Source organism: Myotis myotis, unplaced genomic scaffold, assembly GCF_014108235.1.
Source record: "Myotis myotis isolate mMyoMyo1 unplaced genomic scaffold, mMyoMyo1.p scaffold_m19_p_18, whole genome shotgun sequence".
Lineage (NCBI taxonomy): Eukaryota > Metazoa > Chordata > Mammalia > Chiroptera > Vespertilionidae > Myotis > Myotis myotis.
Window position 1 is genome coordinate 43,243,520 of NW_023416322.1, and position 22,081 is coordinate 43,265,600.

The window sequence follows — 22,081 nt, forward strand, 5'->3', positions numbered from 1 at the left end:
GCAGTTATGGCGGCTCTCAGTCCTGTCCCCAGGGGCTCTGCCTCTCTGAGTCCCAGCACCCTCTGCATAGCTCAGAGAGAAAGCTGCACTCACTCTGACCGAAGCCAGACAGTCCTGCTTCTCCCATTTGAGTCAGGGTCCCTAAAGACTCGCCCGTATCTGGAGCTCAGAGTCTGCGACTCCCTCCCAATTGAAAACGCCAACGGCGCCCTCCGCCGCCAGCCCGCTCCGCGCACTCCGCACCTCAGAATTTGACTTCAGCACTGCGCCTCCTCTGAGTGTTCGTATGCGTTTCTCTTTCCTCCTAGTTGTAGGACTTCCACTCAGTCAGCGTTCCTTTGGTTCTGGGTGATGTCCGTTCCGTGTTTTAGTTTCACTTTTGAAGTAGTTGTTCAAGGCAGCAAACTCCGGCGTTAACCTATGCCGCCATCTTGGTTCTCCCTCTTGTTTTCTTCTAGTTTTATAGTTTCGGGTCTCACATTTATATCCTTAATCCATTTTGTGTTCATTCTTGTATAAGGTGTAAGAAAGTGATCCAGTAACGTTCTTTTGCATGTATCTGTCCAGTGTTCCCAACACCATTTTGAAGAGACTGTCTTTACCACGTCATATATTCTTGCCTCTTTTGTCACAGATTAATTGACCATATGAGTGAGAGTTCATTTCTAGGCTTTCTGTTTTGTCCCATTGAACTATGTGTCTGTTTCCATGTCAGTCCCATGCTGTTTTTATTCATGTAGCCTTGTAATATAGTTTATATCAGGGAGGGTGTTACCCCAGCTTTGTTCTTTCTCAAGATTTCTTTGCTTATTCGGGTCTTTTGTGGTTCCCTATAAATTTTAGAATTTGTTGTTCTACTTCTGAGAAGAAGGCCATTGGTGTTTTAATAGGGATTGCATTGAATGTGGATATTGCTTTAGGCAGTAAGGACATTTTAACAATGTTAATCCTTCCAACCCATGAGCATGTATACCCTATCATTCTATTTATTTGTATCCTCTTCAATTTCTGTCTTCAGTGTCTTATAGTTTTCAGACTCTAGGTCTTTTACCTCTTTGGTTAAATTTATTCCTAGGTATTTTATACTTTGTGGGTAAACTTGTAAATGAAGTTTTTAAATTTTCTCCTTCTGATTATTCATTATTGCTGAATAGAAATGCAACAGGTTTCTGGTTTTCTATCCTGCAACCTTAGTGAATTTATTGATTGGTTCTAATCATTTTTGTTTTTGTTTCTTTGGTGGAGTCCTCAGGTTTTCTATATATGGCATCACATCCTCTGCAAATAGTGAGAGTCTACTTCTTCCTTTCTGATATGTATGCTTTTAATTCCTCTGTCTTGTCTGACTGCTGTGGCCAGGACTTCCAATACTGTGGGAGCAGGAGTGGTGAGAGTGGGCGTCCTTGTCTTATTGCTGACCTTACAGGAAAGGCTTTCAACTTTTCACCATTGAGTATTATCTTAGCTGTAGGTTTAGGAATCATGTGTTTGATAAAGATATTTGTTATAATTATAACAAACTTGGATCCAATTTGGGTATTTAAATTGTCTATATTTTGTTGTTAAAGATTTTACTATGATGAGCAGAATTAAACATAAAACATTTTGGTAATGCCTGGTTTTCTTTTTCTTTAATAGTAATTTCTGTAAGTGGAATTTGTGGGTCAAAGAATAAAACTTTCTTAAGACATCTGATATATATCCCCCAGATGTATACATACCTTTGAATAATTATCAAGGCAGTGTTTATTAAAATATATTTAATTTTCTTTTTTTTTTTTTACTCTTCACTGGAGGATTTTTTTTTTCATTTGTTTTTAGGGAGAGTGGAGGACAAAGAGAAGGACAGAGAAACATCAATGTGAGAGAAAGACATCAATTGTTTGCCTCATGCATTTGCTTGAACCGGGGAGGAGACTGCAATCAGGGTATGTGCCCTTGACTGGAATTAAAACTGGGACCCTTCAGTCCATACGTCAGTTCTCTATCCACCAAGCCAAACTGGCTAGGGCAAAATACATTTAATTTCCAAAATTGAGCTATCAAATGTTAAAGTGTGTACATATTTATTTGAGACACCCTGTAAAATATATAACCCAAGTAGTACACTGAGAAATCCTATATAATAAAAGCCTAATATGCTAAGTGTCCAGTCATCCATTCAACTAACCAAAGCATAATATGCTAATGATATGCTAGGGCCGCTCAACCGCTCACAATGACACGCACTGACTACCAGGGGGCAGACAGTCAACTGGTCCACCAGCATCTATGATGTGCACTGTCCATGAGGGGGCAGATGCTCCGACTGGTAGCTTAGCTTACTGCTGAGGTCTGGCCAATCAGGACTGAGCAAGATGGGCTGGACATGCCCTGGAGCCCTTCCAGGGTCCCTCCCGAGCTGGCCAACTTCCTGCATCCCTCCCCGGCCCTGATCATGCACTGGTGGGGTCCCTTGGGCTAGCCTGAGCCCTCTCACAATCTGGGACCCCTCGGGGGATGTCAGAGAGCCAGTATTAGCCCGATCCAGGCCAGGCCTAGGGACCCCACTGGTGCATGAATTCATGCACTAATCCTAGGGACCCCACTGGTGCACGAATTCATGCACTAATCCTAGGGACCCCACTGGTGCACGAATTCATGCACCGGGCCTCTGCACAGACAACGCTCTATCCACTGAGCCAATGCTCTATCCACTGTGCATCTATTCTGCCGGTGCACGAAACTCGTGCATGGGCGAGGGGGCGTTCCTCAGCCCAGCCTGCACCCTCTCCAATCTGGGACCCCTCTAAGGATGTCCTACTGCCAGTTTACAGGGATCGGGCCTAAACCGGCAGTCAGACATCCCTCTCGCAATCCGGGATGCTGGCTCCTAACTGCTCCCCTGCCTGCCTGCCTGCCTGATTGCCCCTAACCACTCTTCCTGCTGGCTTGCTTGCCCCCAAATGCCCCCCCACACACACACCAGGCTGATCATCCTCAACTGCCCCCCCTGATGGCCTGCTCGTCCCCACCTTCCCTCCCCACTGGCCTGCTCACCCCCCACTGCCCCCCTGCTGGCCTGCTCACTCCTAACTGCCCCCCGCCGCTGTCCTGATCACCTCCAACTGACCCCCACTGATGGCCTGCTTACCCCCAACGGCCCTACCCCCCACCAGCCTGATCACCCACAACTGCCCTCCCCTCTTGGCCTTTAACCATCTCTACCTCGGCCCCGCACCCATGGATTTGTCCAGAAGAATGTCCGAAGGTCTCCTGGAAGGTCTCCCAGTCTAATTAGCATATTACCCTTTTATGAGTATAGATAATATGCAGAATAGTTACAGAAATATTTACATTCATATGAAGCAAAGTATAGCATTAACACTGTAATTTATATAAATTTTATTTTTATGAGTCTTTTCATTTTAAAATCGGTTATAACAAGGAATAAAATGCAATAGCCATCCCTGAAAATATATTCCTCTCTCTGAGATTTTAAAGTTTCAAACATTCAGATAACTTAGAAAGTGCAGGGAACAGAGGATGCCAGCTCCTGCTCTGAGTGCAGTGGGAGCCCCTGGAGGCTGAGAAGAGGCGTGAAGTGAGGGAGGCAGGAGCATTCGGGCTGTGGTGTGGAGCAGAGACTGAGGGGCCCCAGTGGAATCGGGGCTCAGAGAGGGGGGTCCTGCGTTAATCAGAGTGAGATGCTGGAGGCGCGGACAGGCTGTCCAGGACGTGTGGGCCAGTGGAAGCTTGTGAGCCCATTGGACACAGAGCCCAGGACTCCCAGGTGGCCAGGGCCGAGGGACGGACACTTAAGGTTACAGACTTTAGGGTGGTTTTCCATGTTGGAGTCAAAGGTGAAGAGACTCCCAAACAGGCATTTCAGAGGAGGCTCTGGGGTCACCAGTGATGGTGGCTGCTCTGGGGGTCGGCCCTGGGGAGGCAGAGGTCTCATGTGGATTCTCCATCTTCCTCCAGGTCGTCATTTCTACCAGCTCCTTCTGGTGTCTCTCTGTCTGCACAACAGCCAACAATGGTGAGGTCACTGGCCTTCCATCTGCTCCACCTCCCCGTCTGCCTCGCCTTGGTCCAGCTGCTCATGCCCTGCTCAGGTAGGGACCATCTGCATTTATGGGCCTGGAGCAGTTACCTATATGCCCAGTCAGAATCTTTGACTCCTCCTCACACCTGGGAGGCCCATCCACACTGTACATCTGTCAGAACTGTGTCCCTGTCCAGGTGTTTCTTACCTCACCCTCCCTACCTGGGACACCCCCTTACCCTCTGGCCTCCAGCTTCCTCTGATGGAGCACCCCTTTCTGCTCACCAGCTCAGTTTGCTGTGGTTGGACCCCCTAAGCCCATCCTGGCCATGGTGGGTGAAGTAGCTGAGCTGCCCTGTCACCTGTCCCCGAAGATGAATGCTGAGTCCATGGAGTTGATGTGGCTGCGATCCGGCCTCAGGCTGGTGGTGTGTGCATATGCACACGGCATGGAAGAAATAGAGATAGCAGAGTATCGAGGGAGAACGTCGATTTTAAGAGAGGACATCGCTGAGGGGAAGGCTGTCCTGCGGATTCACAAGGTCAGAGTCTCTGACAGTGGAACCTACCAGTGTTATTTCCAAGATGGCGATTTCCTTGCAAAAGCCCTGGTGGAGCTGAAGGTTGCAGGTGAGCCTGAGGCTGTTCTGAGCTCCTTCTTCTGTGGGGCCTGGGGACACAGGCTCCTAGCCCACCTCACAGACTTCTGCCTCCACCCCAGCAGCTGCCTCCCTCCTCCACCTCTGCTTCTCTGGGCCCTTGACAGACACAGGTTTTCCTGCAGGAAGGGCTCCTCCTGAACCAAGTGAAGACGTCCCTCCTGCAGCCACCAGGGTCTCAGCAGGGATGTGGGGTCAGGGCAGGAGGCTGAGGAAACCTCCCCTCCTGGGGGGCACACAGTTGAGTGGGATCAGCTGTGTTCCAGGCAGTGGACCTGGGTCCCCCAGGTGCTCGCTGCTGTGGGTCCAGGGAGGCTGAGCTGCAGGGACATCACCTGTGCTGCCATTTACCTCAACCAAAGGCCCCAGGATCACACCTGCAGTAGAACAAGTTGAGTTTGGTACTAGTTGCAGTGAGGAGAACACACAGTGTGGAAACATGGGGTGTCCCCATGAGGGGGTGTCAGGGAGACTTGGTATAACTTTGGGCTGACAGGGGACTAGGAGAGGGTTTATGGAAGGAGGGCTTTGCTCTGGATCATATGCTGTCAGGAGGGTGTGGGGGTAACTGATCACTCACACCTAGGACAGGGGATGATTGCTGGTTGCTGTGGACTGGACACTGTTCATGTGTTATTCTGTGTTCAGATATGATGACTGAGTGGTCTTAATTTGTCCTGACCCATCACAGGGACAAAGCATCCTTGTCTGATGCTGCTGTTCCATGACATTGTTCATGTCCAACATCATTTCTCTTTCTTGGGGCACAGCCCTGCCTTGCACAGGAAGGAAGGAAGGTGGGGGTGGAGGTCCTGGCTTTCTCCCTGCAGGGCCTCCTCAGCCAACTACAGTCCCTTCCTGAGACCACAGCTCCTCTTTGGAAATCCCTCCCTACAGGACTGGGTTCTTCCAAGTCTTCAAAAGGCTTCCTCCCACCCCCCGACCCTCTTGGTTTAAGAGTTTAGGGACTGGTGGTGACAGCTCACTGCTCCTGACCCTGGGTCAGCTCTCTCCCATGTAGTCTTTCCCCTTCCATAACCACAATGTAAAAATTCCCCTGAGTCCAAAGACCCAAAAAAGAGGCTGTAAACTCTAGAATAATGATATCAAGAGTTCACCACGGTGACTCTCATACCAGGAACAGCGTGCACTGCAACAATAGAACTTGCATATCCTCCCCACCAACTGACAAAGCCTAAAGCTCACACAGGACAGGCAGGATATATAGGGGACTGGGGCATGACCTGCCCAGATAAGGGGAATGAGTTACAAGCTTAGGGCGGGTGAGGGCCAGTTCCAGGAACCAGCACTGGGCAGGGGGAGGGTACAGGTGTCTCTGAGGGGATCCACAGGAAGCAGTCTCTGTTCTGGCCCAGATCCAGCTGGATCTAGTTCAGGGGTCCATGAGGGTCAGGCAGTGGTCACCTCATGGGACAGTCTCCCCTGCACAGCACACGTGGTAAACAGCTCCTTAGTGAACCCTGCCTGTGTGATCCAGTGGAGTGAGCCCCCGTTCCTGATGGACCCTCACCAACACAGAGGCCTCCCCATGACTCAGGCTCACTCTTCCTTCCCCAGCCCTGGGCTCTGATCTTCACCTTGAAATGAAGGACAGTAAAGATGGGCGGATTCCTGTGGTGTGCACGTCTGCAGGCTGGTATCCCAAGCCCCACGTAGAATGGAGAGGTGACAGGGGAGAGAGCTTGCCCGCCATGGCAGCGCCTGGGACTGTAGATGGAGAGGGTCTGTATGCAGTCACATCATCTGTGATCCTGAAAGCCATCTCTGTGAAGGGGGTCTCCTGTGTCATCAGAAACCCCCTGCTCAGTCAGGAGAAGACAGCCAGGGTCTCTATCACAGGTGAGTGCCCGGCCCCACACTGTGCTCACCTGTGGCCACTGAGAGAAGGAGGCCTGACTGTCTGATGCTGACCTGGGTCTGTGCAATGAGCATAAGGCTCAGAGCAGGGACCTGGGTGCCCTTTGCCCCTTGAAGCTGTTGATGTCACAGACATTTTCTGAGCATCCCTGCCGCCTCCACCTGGGACAGGCGATGGGGAAGGACAAATGGTAAATATTAGCAAAGACATGACAAAGTGGGGAAAGTATGTGCAGACACGTCCTGGAGAAAGGGCTGAGCTCCTCAAAACATGAAACAGCTCAGTACAGAAATGAATGGTTCCCAGAAGGAAATACCTCGGGGAAGGATGTCCAGTCTCACTGAGCAGGGAGATGTCTCCACCTGTGAGATTGGCAGCAAACAAACCATGTAGTTGGAGACACTGATGGCAGGACTGTGGGGAGAGAGACACTCTTAGACGTTTGTTGGTATAATTTGGTATATTTTTGTATAAATTGACACACCTTATATTGGGGGTCAATAGAACAATCTTAATCCAAACTATTTATATATTGACCCAAAATCCCAGTTCTAGAAATTTATCTGAAAGATCAGCTCGGGGTTATGTGAAATTACTGATGGACAAAGTTATTTCTTTTTAAAAATATAAATTTTTATTGATTTCATTGAGGAAGAGAGAGGGAGAGAAAGAGAGGATCATCAGTGATGTAAGGAAATCATCAGCTTCCGCCTGCACTCCACACACTGGGACCAAACCTACAATCCAGGCTTGAGCCTTTGACCGGAATCAAACCTGGGACCCTTCAGTGCACAGGCCAATGCTCTATCCACTGAGCCAAACCAGCCAGGGCACAATGTTATTTCTTAGAGCATCAGTTATAATAACAAAAGTCAGAGACAGTTCAGATGCCACCCATGGGGACTCCTGTGCAGTGGAGGCTGCCCTGTGGGAGGAAACACAGACGTGCTCCCCATGCTGAGAGGGAAAGGTCCCCACGATGCACTGAGAAACGAGCTGTGGAGCAGCTTGCATAGATGCCGCCTGTGGTGTAAGCAAGACAAATAAGAAGAAAATATATATATATATATCAGGTTCCAGTACAGGCATTATTATTATTTCAATGTAATGTAATTTTTTTCTTTGTTTTTTTATTGTCTAAAGTTTTACATATGTCTCCTCCCCCCCCCATTGACTCCCCCCGCCCCAGCCATTCCCACCCCAGCCAAGCCCCACCGCCTAGGTGTCCATGTCCATTGGTTATGCTGATATACATGCATACAAGTCCTTTGGTTGCTCTCTATCCCCCCCACCTCCCCTGCCATTTGTCTCTGGATCTATGTTTTCTTTTTTAAAATTTTTTCAGTGATTAAGTTATTACATATGTGTCCATAGTCTGTGTCCACTGGTTATGCTGATACGCATGCATACAAGTCCTTTGGTTGCTCTCTATCCCCCCACCTCCTGCCATTTGTCTCTGGATCTATTTTTGTTCATCAAACTATGTTGATCATTATATCCCACATATGAGTGAGATCATGTGATATTTATCTTTCTCTGACTGGCTTATTTCACTTAGCATAATGCTCTCCAGGTCCATCCATGTTGATGCAAATGGTAAGAGTTTTTTCTTTTTTACAGCAGTGTAGTATTCCATTGTGTAGATGTACCACAGTTGTTTAATCCACTCATCTGTTGATGGGCACTTAGGCTTTTTCCAGATCTTAGCTATTGTAAAGTGTTCTCTATGAACATAACGGTGCATATATCCTTTCTGATTTGTGTTTCTGATTTCTTGGAATATATTTCTAGAAGTGGGATCACTGGGTCAAATGGGAGTTCTGCTTTTAACTTCTTGAGGAAGCTCCATACTGTCTTCCATAGTGGCTGCACCAGTCTGCATTCCCACCAGCAGTGCATGAGGGCTCATTTTTCTCCACATCCTCACCAGCACTTATCATTTGTTGATTTGTTGATGACAGTCATTCTGACAGGTGTGAGATGGTACCTCATGGTTGTTTTGATTTGCATCTCTCAGATAATTAGTGACTTTGAGGATGTGTTCATATGTCTCTCGGCCTTCTGTATGTCCTCTTTTGAAAAGTGTCTACTTAGGTTTTTTTGCCCATTTTTTGATTGGGTTGTTTATCCTCCTTTTGTTAAGTTGTATGAGTTCTCTGTAAATTTTGGAGATTAAACCCTTATCTGAAAGAGCATTGGTAAATATGTTCTCCCATGCAGTGGGCTTTCTTGTTGTTTTGTTAATGGTTTCTTTTGCTGTGCAGAAGCTTTTATTTTTATGTAGTCCCATAAAAATTTTATTTTCTCCTTAGTCTCCATTGCCCTAGGAGCTGTGTCAGTAAAGATATTGCTATGACATATGTCTGCTACTTTGCTGCCTTGTAGGATTTTTATGGTTTCCCATCTTATGATTAACTCCTTTAGCCCTTTTGAGTTTATTTTTGTGTATGGTGTAAGTTGGTGATTTTTTTGCTTGTATCTGACCAAATTTTCCAGCACCATTTATTGAAGAGACTGTCTTGACTCCATTGTATGCTCTTGACTCCTTTGTCAAATATTAATTGAACATAATGGCTTGGGTTGATTTCTGGGTTCTCTCTTCTGTTCCATTGGTCTATATGTCTGTTCTTGTGCCAGTACCAGGCAGTTTTGAAAACTGTGGCTTGGTAAGATAGCTTGATATCTGGTATTGTGATCCCTCCAACTTTGTTCTTCTTTCTCAGGATTGCTGTGGCTATTTGGTGTCCATTTTTATTCCAGATGAATTTTTGGAGAGTTTGTTCTAGATCTTTGAAATATGCCATTGGTATTTTAATGGGGATTCCATTGAATCTGCAGATTGCTTTGGGTAGTATGGACATTTTAATGATGCTGATTCTACCAATCCATGAACATGGTATGTTGTTCCATTTGTTTATGTCTTCTTCTATCTCCTTTTCTCAATGTCCTGTAGTTTCTGAGTACAGGTCTTTTACCTCCTTAGTTAAGTTTATTCCTAGGTATCTTAATTTTTTGGTGCAATGGTAAATGGGATTTTTTTTTAGTTTCTCTTTCTGTGTGTTAATTATTGGTGTATAAAAAGGCCATAGATTTCTGAGTTATAATTTTGTATCCTGCTACATTGCCAAATTCATTTATTAGGTATAGTAGTTTTTTGATGGAGTCTTTGGGGTTTTTGATGTACAGTATCATGTCATCTGGGAATAAGGACAGTTTTACTTCTTCCTTTGCAATTTGGATGCTTTTTATTTCTTCTTCTTGTCTGATTGCTATGGTTAGCACTTCTAGTACTATATTGAACAGGAGTGGTGAAAGTGGGCATCCCTGTCTTATTCCCGTTCTTAGGGGAAATGAGTTTAGTTTTTGCCCATTTAGTATGAGGTTGGCTGTAGGTTTGTCATAGAAGGCTTTTATTATGTTGAGGTATGATCCCTCTATTTACACTTTGCTGAGAGTTTTAATCAAGAAAGGGTGTTGGGTTTTGTCAAATGCTTTTTCTGCATCGATTGATTTATGTGATTTTATCTATCAATTTGTTTATGTGATGTATCACATTAATTGATTTGTGGATATTGTACCATCCTTGCATCCCTGGAATAAATTCCACTTGGTCATAGTGTATGATCGTTCTAATGTAATGCTGGATCTGATTTGCTAGAATTTTGTTGAGGATTTTAGTATCTATGTTCATCAAGGATATTGGCCTGTAGTTCTTTTTGTGTGTGTGTGTGGTGTTCTTCTCTGGTTTTGGAATTAGGATAATGCTGGCTTCATAGAAAGACCTTGGAAGTGTTGCTTCCTCTTGACTTTTTTGGAATAGTTTGAGGATAGGTTTTAGTTCTTCTTTGAATGCTTGGTAGAACTCCCCTGTAAAGCCATCTGGACCAGGGCTTTTGTTTGCTGGAAGATTTCTGATCAGTGCTTCAATTTCTTCAGTGGTTCTTGGCCTGTTCAAGTTATTTTTTATTCTTCCTGATTGAGTTTTGGGAGCTTGTATTTTTCTAAAAACATACATGTCCATTTTGTCTAGGTTGTCCATTTTGTTGTATTTTTTTTCATAATCCTTTGTATTTCTATGGGCTTGGTTGTTACTTCAGCTCTTTCATTTCTGATTTTGTTTATTTGGGTCCTCTCTCTTTGCTTCTTGGTGAGCCTGGCCAGAGGTTCATCAGTCTTGTTTATCCTTTTAAAGAATCATCTCTTGGTTTTGTTGATCTTTTGTATTGTGTTTTTGATTTCTATGTCATTTATTTCCACTCTGATCTTTATTATTTCCTTCCTTCTGCTTACACCGGGGTTTTCTTGTTTCTCTCTTTCTAACTCTTTGAGTTGTAGGGTTAGATCATTTATTTCCATTTTTTCTTGGTTTTTGACATAGGCCTGTAGAGATATGAACTTCCATCTCAATGCTCCTTTAGCTGTGCCCATATATTTTGGATTGTTGTGTTTTCATTGTCATTTATTGCCATGATGCTTTTTATTTCTTCTTTGATCTCTTTGGTAACCTAATCATTGTTTAATAGCATGCTATTTAGCCCCAGGTATTTGATTTCTTTCATTTGTTTTTATTGTAGTTGATTTCTAATTTTCTGCCATTGTGATCTGAGAAGATGCTTGATATGTTTTCTATCTTCTTCAATTTAAAGAGACTTTGCCTGTGCCCCAATATGTGGTTTATCGTTGAAAATGACCCCTGTGCACTTGAGAAGAATGTATATTCTGTGGCTTTGGAGTGAAATGTTCTGAAGATGTCAATTAATCCCATCTGATCTAGTGAGTCACTTAGGATTGATGTTTCTTTGCAGATTTTTTGTTTAGAGGATTTATCCAATGGTGTTAGTGGGGTATTAAAGTCCCCTACTATGACTGTATTGCTGTAAATCTCTCCCTGGATATTTTCCAGAAGTTTTTTCATGTATTTGGATGCTCCTGTATTGGGTGCATATATGTTTAGCAGAGTTATATCTTCTTGTTGAATTGCTCCCTTTTGTATGAAGTGGCCTTCCTTATCTCTTGTTATGGCATTCCCTTTGAGGTCTAATTTGTCAGATATATGTATTGCTACCCCAGATTTTTTTTTCATTTCATTTCCATTCACCTGAAAAACCTTTTTCCATCCCTTTGCCATCAGTCTGTGTGAATACTTGGTTCTGAGGTGGGTCTCCTATACACTGCAGATATATGGGTCATATTTTCTTATCCATTCAGCTACACTATGTCTTTTGATTGGGGCATTTAATCCATTTACATTTAAAGTTATCATTGATAGGTACTTGTTTGTTGCTGTTTTTATTCTTTATGCCAGTGTTCCTTCTTCCCTTCCTATTTCTTCTTTTGACAGCAAACTCTTTAGCATTTCTTGCATTGCTGGTTTGATGGTAATAAACTCCCTTAGTTCTTTTTTGTCTGTGAAGCTCCTGATTTCACCCTCAACTTTGATTGATAGCCTTGCTGGGTACAGTATTCTTGGATTCAGACCATTGCTTTTCATGACTTTGTATATTTCATTCCATTCCCTTCTGGTCTGATGTGTTTCTGTTGAGAAACCAGTTGATAGATTGATGGGATATCCCTTGTAGGTAACTTTCTGTGTCTCTCTGGCAGCCTTTAAGATTCTTACTTTGTCATTGGTGTTTGCCGATTTAATTATAATGTGTCTTGGTGTCAGCCTTTTAGGGTTCATCTTGTTTGGGACTCTGTGAGCTTCTTAGACTTGTGTGAGTTTTTTCTTCCTGATATCAGGGAAGTTTTCTGTCATTATTTCTTCAAACAGGTTTTCTATTCCTCGCTCAGTTTCCTGTCCTTCTGACACCCCTATTATGTGGATGTTATTTCATTTTGTGTTGTCCCAAAGTTCCCTTAGGCTCTCCTCCTGCTTTTTAAGGTGTTTTTTTTTCCAGTTGCTTCTCTATGTAGGTAGTTTTTCCTACCTTGTCTTCCAGCTCACTGATGCTGTCCTCCACTTCTTGTAGTTACTGTGGATACTTTCTATTGTGTTCTTTATTGCAGTGATGTCATTCTTCATTTCTTCTTGGTTCTTCATTTCCTCTTGATTCTTACACATATTATTTAATTTGTCTTCCATCCTTTTCAGTGTCCTTATGACCATTGCTCTGAATTATTTCTCTGACAGATTGCTTGCCTGCATTTCATTTATTTCCTTTTACAGTGATTCCTCTTTTCTTTTGTATGGGGGCTGTTTCTTTGTGTCCCTATGTTCGCTCCTCTCAGGGTGTCTGGTTATGTAGTTCTCTCTCTCCTGCATTGACTTAAAGGCACAAAATACAACACAAGACACAACACATAGGGCATCAAACACAATTGGATTCACCATACCAATAACCCCAAATAAAGGTGACCACCAGAGAAAACAGAATTAGAGGAGAGAAAAGAGTGCAAAAATGATATTGAGAAAAGGAAAAATGTAATAGAGAAAAGAAAGAGGAGGAAAAATTATATGTATATGGGGAGAAAACTCCAAAAAACCAACAACTAATCTAAAAACTGCAAACAACAGACACCCAAACAACAGACACCCAAACAACAGACACCCAAACAACAGACACCCAGATGAATCTGAAGAGGCAGAGCTTACTTCTCTCTCTAGTGCAGTGGTTCTCAACCTTCCTAATGCCGCGACCCTTTAATACAGCTCCTCATGTTGTGGTGACTCCCAACTATAAAATTATTTTCGTTGCTACTTCATTACTGTAATTTTGCTACTGTTATGAATCGTAATGTAAATATCTGATATGCAGGATATATTTAGGCGACCCCTGTGAAAGGGTCGTTTGACCCCTAAAGGGGTCGCGACCCACAGGTTGAGAACTGCTGCTCTAGGTGATCTCTGACCTTTCTGGTCACGGATTGTCTCTCCAGCTGTGTTTAATTCTCCAATCCTGGGTGGGTGTTATTCGATGGCGCTCTTCCTTCCATCTGCTCTGTGAGAAGGCGCAGGACCCGTCTGCGTATTCAGCTGCCACCATGTCTCCCCCTGGACAAACTTTTTAGGTGCCCATGGCCGGGGAGTCGGGAGTCCAGGTGTTCGCGGGTTGGCAGCTGAGGCAGCTGGTCCCGGGGCGATGTGGTTGTCCGGTCCCAGGAGGTACCCGAGGTCTCCCGGGTGGAGATGAGGCTGGGCTCCCAATCACAGCCGCTCTCCCCTTCAAGATGGCACAGACTGCGTTCCCTGCCGCAGAGCCGCGGCTCCGGGAGAGGTTTCAGATGCAGCAGAGGCTGCCGCTGGGGAGCCAGGTCTTCCAGTCCCCACAGTCCCGTGGAACATAGCTGTCCCTCCCTCTCTCTCACGCCCAGACCCTCCGCCCTCCACGCCCTCCCTCCCGCTCTCTCACTCACTATCTTGCAGCCTGCGGTCCCCATGGTCGCCTTCTTGGATCTTGAAGATGTTTATGTTTTTAAAATGAATAAACTCTCGCATGGCACTGACGTCATGTCTGGGACTTTAGAGCATTAACTTCATGCTCTGCCGAGGAGGACACTGAGGACAGAAGGGCTAAGTCACTGGTTCAAGGTCACCCTCCAGCCCCAAGGTCACCTTCTGAGGCAGCAGGTTAAGCCCCTGAGGAGCCGCTGATACACGGGGGAGGGTGGAGAGGAGACGCCAGTGACTGTCTGTACATTATTCTCTAACTGCTCCCATGTGCGAGCCAGACATTCGGACACTAGTCTGTGTGACGGGAGAGTTCTGGGCACTTTGGGAAGAGAAATGTCGCTTCCCCTCCCGGAGTCCCCGCGCCCCTTCCGGCGAGCAGCTGAGGCTTTCCCTCCGCAGGCCCCTTCTTCTCCTACATGGTGTGGCTCTGGCCGGTGATCGTGGGGGCGACCCTTGTAGTTCTGCTGGGGATCCTGGTCGAGGCGGTGTTCTTATGGTGGCGACAGCAGAAGAGAATCAAGGCCTTGAGCCAGGAGAAGGCGAGGGAGCGAGCTGAGAAAGAAGCAGCACAGGTGAAGGAGCAGCAGGAGCGAAGCGCCAAAGGTGAGGCCTGGCTGCACGTGGGTGGGACCTTCCCGCCCCAGGCCGCCCATCCACAGCACAGGTCCCCCCTTCCATCCCCATGACAGCACCTTCTCTTTCTGCTTATTTCCAGAGACGCTGCAGGAGGAGCTCAGTAAGTCTTAATCCCCCACCACGAGGGTTCTGGGGTCCCTGGTTACCGGCCTCACCAAACCCTCCCATTTCCCCTGCAGGGAGGACGAAGCAGCAGATCACCTGGCACGTGAGTACCTGGGACTGGACCTGCCTTTGAGACTCTCTGCTGGGACCTGTCCAGCCCCTTCCTCACCCCTGACCGCCCAGGGGAAGGAATGAGGAGGCTGATGGGGGAGGTCGGCAGGGTTTCCTCCCTGGAGAAAGGGGTCAGGCTCTCTCCACCAGGCCGCTCACACCCGGATGTCCAGGGAACCCCAGAAAGGAGAGGGGAGATGGACTCAGGATGTGAGTCCTCCCTCCCTGGCTGCTCTACAGAATCTATAGGCTGCTGAGAGGAAACCAGAAGGAGAGAGAAATTCTCTTCTAAAGAGGAGGGGCTGGTGTCAGTTGTCCCAGATTTATCATAACTGCTGAAAAGTAGTGTCTGAAATTTTCTCATTAAGTCACCTAATTCTTTTTGGAAATTGGCAGGAAATCATGCAGATTGAGGTGGATTTCAGCACACATATGCATACACGTATGCACACGGCAAGCCCAACAAGGTACAGGACGAAGACAGTCACTTCCTATGTCAGGGGCATGGGATACATGACCCAGTGGGTGCCTGGCCCACGGATAGCACCACACTCTGTATAGTAGGTTCTCCTTCTCACTTAAAGGAAGGCTTCTCATTGCCACACCCCAATGGCCAGCAGCACTGCAATGATGGGTCATTAATAAATAACATCAGGGGACTTTTACACCAGCCCTGTGATGCTGAGGCCGATCTGACCACAGAGCCGGCTCCTCAGTGACTAAGTGGCTCATGTGAGGAACACAGGGTGGACAGGCACAGTGATGGTTCTCAGGTTGGCATGTCAGACATGGATGGCACAGGATTTCATCACACTGCTCAGAATGATGTGCAATTTAACACTTATGAACTGTTTATTTCTGGAATTTTCCATTTTATTTTTTCCAACTGTGGGTGACAGAGGGTAAATGAAACTTCAGAAAGTGAAATGATGGTTAAAGGTGACTGCTGTACAGACACGTACAGGACAGACCTGCAGGTGCAGCTGGGAAAGCCCCACTCGGTGCCTGCAGGTCACTAGATGCTGGTGACTTTAAAGAGAAAAGGGTAGCAGGGAACTGAACAGGCAGAGGGAGAGGGAGGTGAGGGGTCAAAAGGAAGAGAAAGGAAAGGACTCAGAAATGACAGTTGAGGTGACCCTGCCTGTCTTCCTTTGCAGGTGACAGGTCTCAGGCCTATGCAGGTGAGTGACTCTGCTCTCTGGTTCCTGACACTTGTGTACAAAGCCCTTCAACCCTTTCTGTGCTGGTGAGGGGTCATCAGACCCTGCTCAGAGCTCATGTTCTGTGGGGGACCACCCTGCCTCTCTGGACACCCAGAGAGGACCTCCCAGCTCCAGCGTCCCCTCACCTGCTGACACACACGCCCACACCTGGGCACAGCCTGGCCCCGTCACCCACAGCCCCACCGTGATGGAGGGAAGCCCAACATTCTGAGAGCTTTTATGCCTCCTCCTCAGAGCTGTGGAGGAAGGACACTAGATATTGGTGGGAAGGAGAGGGAAGAGGCTCAGTGAGGAGGATGGTGGGGGGAGAACAGAAATGATGACCTTTCCTTGCCTGTGTCTCCTTCCTTTCAGACTGGAAGATGGCCCTTTACCAACCTGGTGAGTGGATGAGTCACTGTGTTCCCTGGGACAGCAGAGGGTCCTGGCTCCCTCTTTCTTCTACAGCTCTTGACTGTGAGACATCTGTGTGGGTAAGTTACATGAGCTCCCCACAGTGTGCCCATCTGCTGCTAACAGAGCCAGGGACAGCTGCTGCGCTGGCTTCCCCAGCTCTGTGGGTGAAGGAGGAGGCATGAGGGGTAGAGCTGGAGGCAGGGGCTGGAGAGAAAGGCAGGAGGTGACCTGGCCCAGCTGCTGTCCCTCCTGCCCTGAGCCTCCTCAAGTTGTGCCATATCTCTGAGTCCCTTGGAGATGATGGTGGTCATTCCTACTATGTGAGGATGGAGGTAAGACTAGATGAGGTGATGAGTGTGTGTTGGTCAAAATTTCAAGAGGGAAGTCATGGCCTTTTCATGATGGGTGTGTGTCTGATGGTAATGACCACAGTCAGGAGAAGGTTCTTAAGACCTAAAAGTGATGTAGGCAACTCCTTAGATTATAACAGACTGTATTATAGAGCCATTTACTCACAGGGGTTGGGGTTAGAGCAGACAGAATAGGTGTCAGCCTGCACGGGAGACTGTTCACCACTAACAGACCTGTGACAGTACTTTTTAAAACACACAACTTGGGTACTAATGGTTGTCAGGACAAAAGGACAAAGAGTATGGCAGCATCAGCTTACCTCCTGGTGGTCTTGTGGTGGATGGTTCTTTATAATCGATACCATCACATTTGGTGTTGACCTCCGTTGTCATGTCGTTCTAGTGTTACTAACAGAACTGTTTATGGCTACATTTTAAGGAACACACATCATCATCACCCTGAAGGCTTTGGTGTGCCTGCTAAGGACAGGGAGGTTGGTCAAAGGTCACAGCATGAAGAGATGAAGGAAATCTGAGACACAGAGATGGAGTTGGGTTGATTCAGCCACATCTACCCAGTGATTACAGAGGGTTTATGGAAGGACCTACCTCCAGAGGCAGGGGTGGCATTAAGGGAAACCACAAGGAAGAGCAGTTCCCAGGCTCACAGCAGTGGGAGCTGCCACCACCCCAGACCCAGGGCAGAGGGACAGGGAGCAGTCATTGGAGCCCTGAGGAGGCTGTGGCTTAGGGAGAGGCTGCCTGAGAGGAGGCTGCTCTGTTAGAGCCTCTCCAACACAGGACGTGGGGAAGTCGGGGCTGTGCCTCTCTTTCCTTCCCTCCAGTCTTCAGCCTGTACCTGCCCTTGGCCAAAGCCAGCAGGTGACCAGAGGCAAGAGAGCCCAGTGATGCTGCCCAAGGAGGATGGATTCCTGGGCAAAGAGGGTGGGGCAGGTGGGGAGTGAGGATCACATAGAGCCCAGCATGGCCCCAGCACAGCAGGGACCTGGTCCCTGTGACCACACCAGATGCTTCCTCCATGCCTGGCCTTGGGCTAAATACAGCTCACATTCTGTTTTATTCTACCCTGGAGATGAGTATTTTTATTCCCATTTTACAGATATCACATTGAGACTTGGGACATTAAATAGCGTGTGTGTGTGTGTGTGTGTGTGTGTGTGTGTGTGTGTGTGTGAGAGAAAAGATGTCTTGCAGAAAAGGAAGTCGTCCAGCTCAGGAGGGCAGAGCAAGGGCTGGATTTGGAATCCATGTGACTCTGCAGCACAGGTGGGCACAGTCATTCTGGGGAAGAAACAGGAGGAAGATAGAAGGAAGGTGGCCACTTGAGATGGGGTTAGGCAGACCCCAGCCCTCCTCACCCTCCCTTCTTCACTAACCACCAGGCCCTGTGGTTTCTCTTGGCTTTGCTGAGGGTCACAATCAGGGCAGCTGGGACCCCAGGCTCTGGGCTCAGGTCTCACCAGCCAGACCCAAGCCTTGGAGCCTGAGGCTCTCAGATCCTGAAACCATGGCTGACCCCACACCATTGGAACTCTCTGCAGCGGACGTGATTCTGGATCCCGACACAGCGCACCCCAGCCTCCTTATTTCTGAGGACCAGAGGAGCTTGAACTGTACTAACAAAAGAAATGCATAGCCTGCCAGACAACCCCAGGAGATTTCAGGATCGTTTCTGTGTGCTGGGCCGTGAGTGCTTCACGTCAGGCAGACACTTCTGGGAGGTGCAGGTGGGGGACAGGAAACAGTGGCATTTAGGGGTGTGTAGGGAGAACGTGGAGAGAAAACGTGATGTTAAAATATCACCCCAGAATGGATTCTGGACAATAGCACTGTTGGATGGGCATGACTTCCATGCTCGAACGGATCCCCGGAGCAAACTCACAATTGTCAACCCTCCTAAAAGAGTGGGGGTTTTCCTGGACTATGAGAGGGGGGAGGTCTCCTTCTATGATGCCATCGATGGATTGCACATCTTCACCTTCTCACAGGCTCCCTTCTCTGGGCCTCTCTTGCCTCTTTTCAGGATTTTGTCACAGGAGCCCACTGCCTTGACCATTTGCCCAGCACTAAAAGGAGTGGGGAGTTCCCTTCTGCCTGACCCACTGCCTGACCCTTCCCTGGAGACCCCAGTGGCCTCAGGCTCAGCTGATGGCAATGAGGACCCTCAGGTGGAAGTAAAGTCTTTGCTTCCCCCTGCCCAGCCCTGAGCTGAGGGCCTGCTTAACAGCCAAACCTCACAGCAGGAACATACTTACTAAAAACTCACTGAGTGAAGCACTTTCCTAGTTATCTTTCAACTTTTCCACATGACAGATGAGGAGACCAGGGTGCAGGAAGTTAATAACTTTCCAAAGGTTACTCAGCTCCCTTTCTGCAACCATAGCTCAATTCACAGGTACTTAAAAGATGGTGGGTGCTGGGCTAAATGCTTCAGGTGAATCTCACTCCCCAATCCTCACAACACTCCTGTGAGGTGGCCTCATTGAAAGTGTGGAAAGGGAGGCAGTGCCCAGGGAAGTGACATATAATTCAGGCAGAAACTAGTGCTGCTGAGAGGTGTTTGACCTCTGACCCTCCCTCTACCTCCAGTCTGTTCCTTTGCAGCCAGTTGTTCCTGTTGGGCAGGGTCATGGGCAGCCTGAGGTTCCCTTCCCAGGGCCCCAGGGAGAAGGTCACTGTAGGTGACTATGAAGGCCACACCCCACCTGGTTCCTTCAAGGGGGACTGTCAGAGCCATGGTCCACTGCTCCATTGGCTGGCTGTCCATGATGACGTCGTCCACAGAATGAATTCACAGTGACCGCAGCACAGGGTCTGAGAAGGGACTAGAGGCCAAACTCCTAACCAGCTTGAGACCTGTGATCATGAAGCTGAACCAACCCTCCAGCTTCATCCCTAAAGCTCATGTGTGAGGCATGAATTTGGGGGAAGGGAGCCAGGTGAACTGCAGTGGAAGTTTTATCACACTGTAGCCCATCTCCGGGAAAGGGACACTCCACGCTGAGCATGCGCTGATGTTCCCGGAGGTTCCTGTAACTGCTGGGTCCTGGGGAAAAGCCACTCCATCACCATCACTGTGATTGGTCACCACTGTGTCCCCTCCACCCGGCAGGTGGTGGTCAGGTCACATTTGTTAAATAAATTGGTTAATGGTCTTCACTCTGCACCTGAGCTTCTTCTAGATTTTCACCCCCACAGTTTACCCACCACATTTACACAAAATCCTTATTGTATCAGCTTTGTAAGCTGCTAACAAAAACCACAAATTTCATGACCTAATGCAATGCAGATTCCTTACTTCACATGTCTGTAGTTGGGAAGCCCAGTGTGGCTCTGGCCGGGCTGACATCCAGGTGTCTGCAGGCTGGCTCCTTTCTGGAGGGTCCAGGAAACAGTCTGTTTCTTGCTAATTCTGGTTGTTGGCAGAACTGAGTTTCCTGCAGGGGTGGGACCCAGGTTGCCATTCCTTGCTGGCTGTCAGGAGAAGCTGGGACCCTCCAGGCTGGGAGCATCCAGAGTTGTTTTCCCAGGAGGCAGATGTGAGGGAGCAACTCAGGTGAAGGGAATGGGGAACTGAGTCCAGTCCTGGAATAACTGGTAGTGGGACTGTTGCTCGTGTGCTGACTGCAGTGTCGAACATAGAAGGAAATTCTCGGTCTCCCAGGAAAGCACTTATGCACAGGTGGGGAATGTTATGAAATGTGCCTTGGACAGATCTAGAACGAACTCTCCAAATATTCATCTGGAATAAAAAAAGACCCCGAATAGCTGCAGCAATCCTGAGAAAGAACAAAGTAGGTGGGATCTCAATACCAGATATCAAGATGTATTACAAAGCCACTGTTCTCAAAACTGCCTGGTACTGGCACAAGAACAGGCATATAGATTAATGGAATAGAATAGAGAGCCCAGAAATGGGCTCGAACCAATATGCTCAATTAATATTTGACAAAGGAGGCAAGAACATACAATGGAGCCAAGATAGTCTCTTCAATAAATGGTGCTGGGAAAATTGGACAGATATATGCAAGAAAATGAAACTAGATCACCAACTTACACCATACACAAAAATAAACTCAAAATGGATAAAGGACTTAAATGTACGACAGGAAACCATAAAAATTCTAGAAGAATCCAAAGGCAACAAAATCTCAAACATATGCCGAAGCAGTTTCTTCACTGTTACAGCTCCTAGGGCACTTGAAACTAAAGAGAAAATGAACAAATGGGACTACATCAAAATAAAAAGCTTCTGCACAGCAAAAGAAACCATCAACAAAACAACGAGAAAACCCACTGCGTGGGAAAACATATTTGCCAATGTCATATCTGATAAGGGCCTAATCTCCAAAATTTATAGGGAACTCATACAACTTAACAAAAGGAAGATAAACAATCCAATCAAAAAATGGGCAAAGGACCTAAATAGACACCTTTCAAAAGAGGACATTCAGAAAGCCAACAGACATATGAAAACATGCTCAAAGTCACTAGTCATCCAAGAGATGCAAATCAAAACAACAATGAGGTACCATCTCACACCTGTCATATTGGCTATCATCAACAAATCAACAAACGACAAGTGCTGGAGAGGATGTGGAGAAAAAGGAACACTTGTGCACTGCTGGTGGGAATGCAGAATGGTGCAGCCACTATGGAAGACAGTATGGAGTTTCCGCAAAAAACTAAAAATGGAACTCCCAGTTGACCCTGTGATCCCACTTCTAGGACTATATCCCAAGAAACCAGAAACACCAATCAGAAAGGATATATGCACCCATATGTTCATAGCAGCACAATTCACCATAGCTAGAATCTGGAAACAGCCTAAGTGCCCATCAGTAGATGAATGGATTAGAAAACTGTGGTACATCTACACGATAGAATACTATGCTGCTGTAAAAAAGAAGGAACTCTTACCATTTGCAACGGCATGGATGGAACTGGAGAACATTATGCTAAGTGAAATAAGCCAGTCAATGAAGGAAAAATACCACATGATCTCACTCATTCATGGATAATAGAGACCATTATAAACTTTTGAACAATAATAGATACAGAGGCAGAGCAGCCTCAAACAGATTGTCAAACTGCAGCGGGAAGGCCGGGGAGGGGTGGGGGGCAGGAGGGAGGGGGGTAAGAGATCAACCAAAGGACTTGTATGCATGCATATAAGCATAACCAATAGACATAAGACACTGGGGGGTAGGGGAGGCCAGGGGATTGTCAAGGGCGGGAGAAAAAAAAGGGACACATATTTAATACCCTTTGTAATACTGTA

The 22,081-nt window shown here is 47.0% G+C and overlaps 1 protein-coding gene across 1 annotated transcript; it reads left to right on the forward strand.

The window, feature by feature from the left end:
* The first annotated feature begins 1,808 nt into the window (after positions 1-1,808).
* On the forward strand, positions 1,809-20,580 carry BTN3A3 (butyrophilin subfamily 3 member A3). The gene is given in 10 exon segments (XM_036343957.1): positions 1,809-1,928; positions 3,964-4,097; positions 4,316-4,657; positions 6,265-6,546; positions 14,358-14,561; positions 14,674-14,694; positions 15,968-15,991; positions 16,388-16,414; positions 18,342-18,412; positions 18,414-20,580. Coding segments are annotated over 10 exon segments (1,737 nt in total). The 5' UTR covers positions 1,809-1,890; the 3' UTR covers positions 19,008-20,580.
* The last annotated feature ends 1,501 nt before the right edge of the window (positions 20,581-22,081 follow it).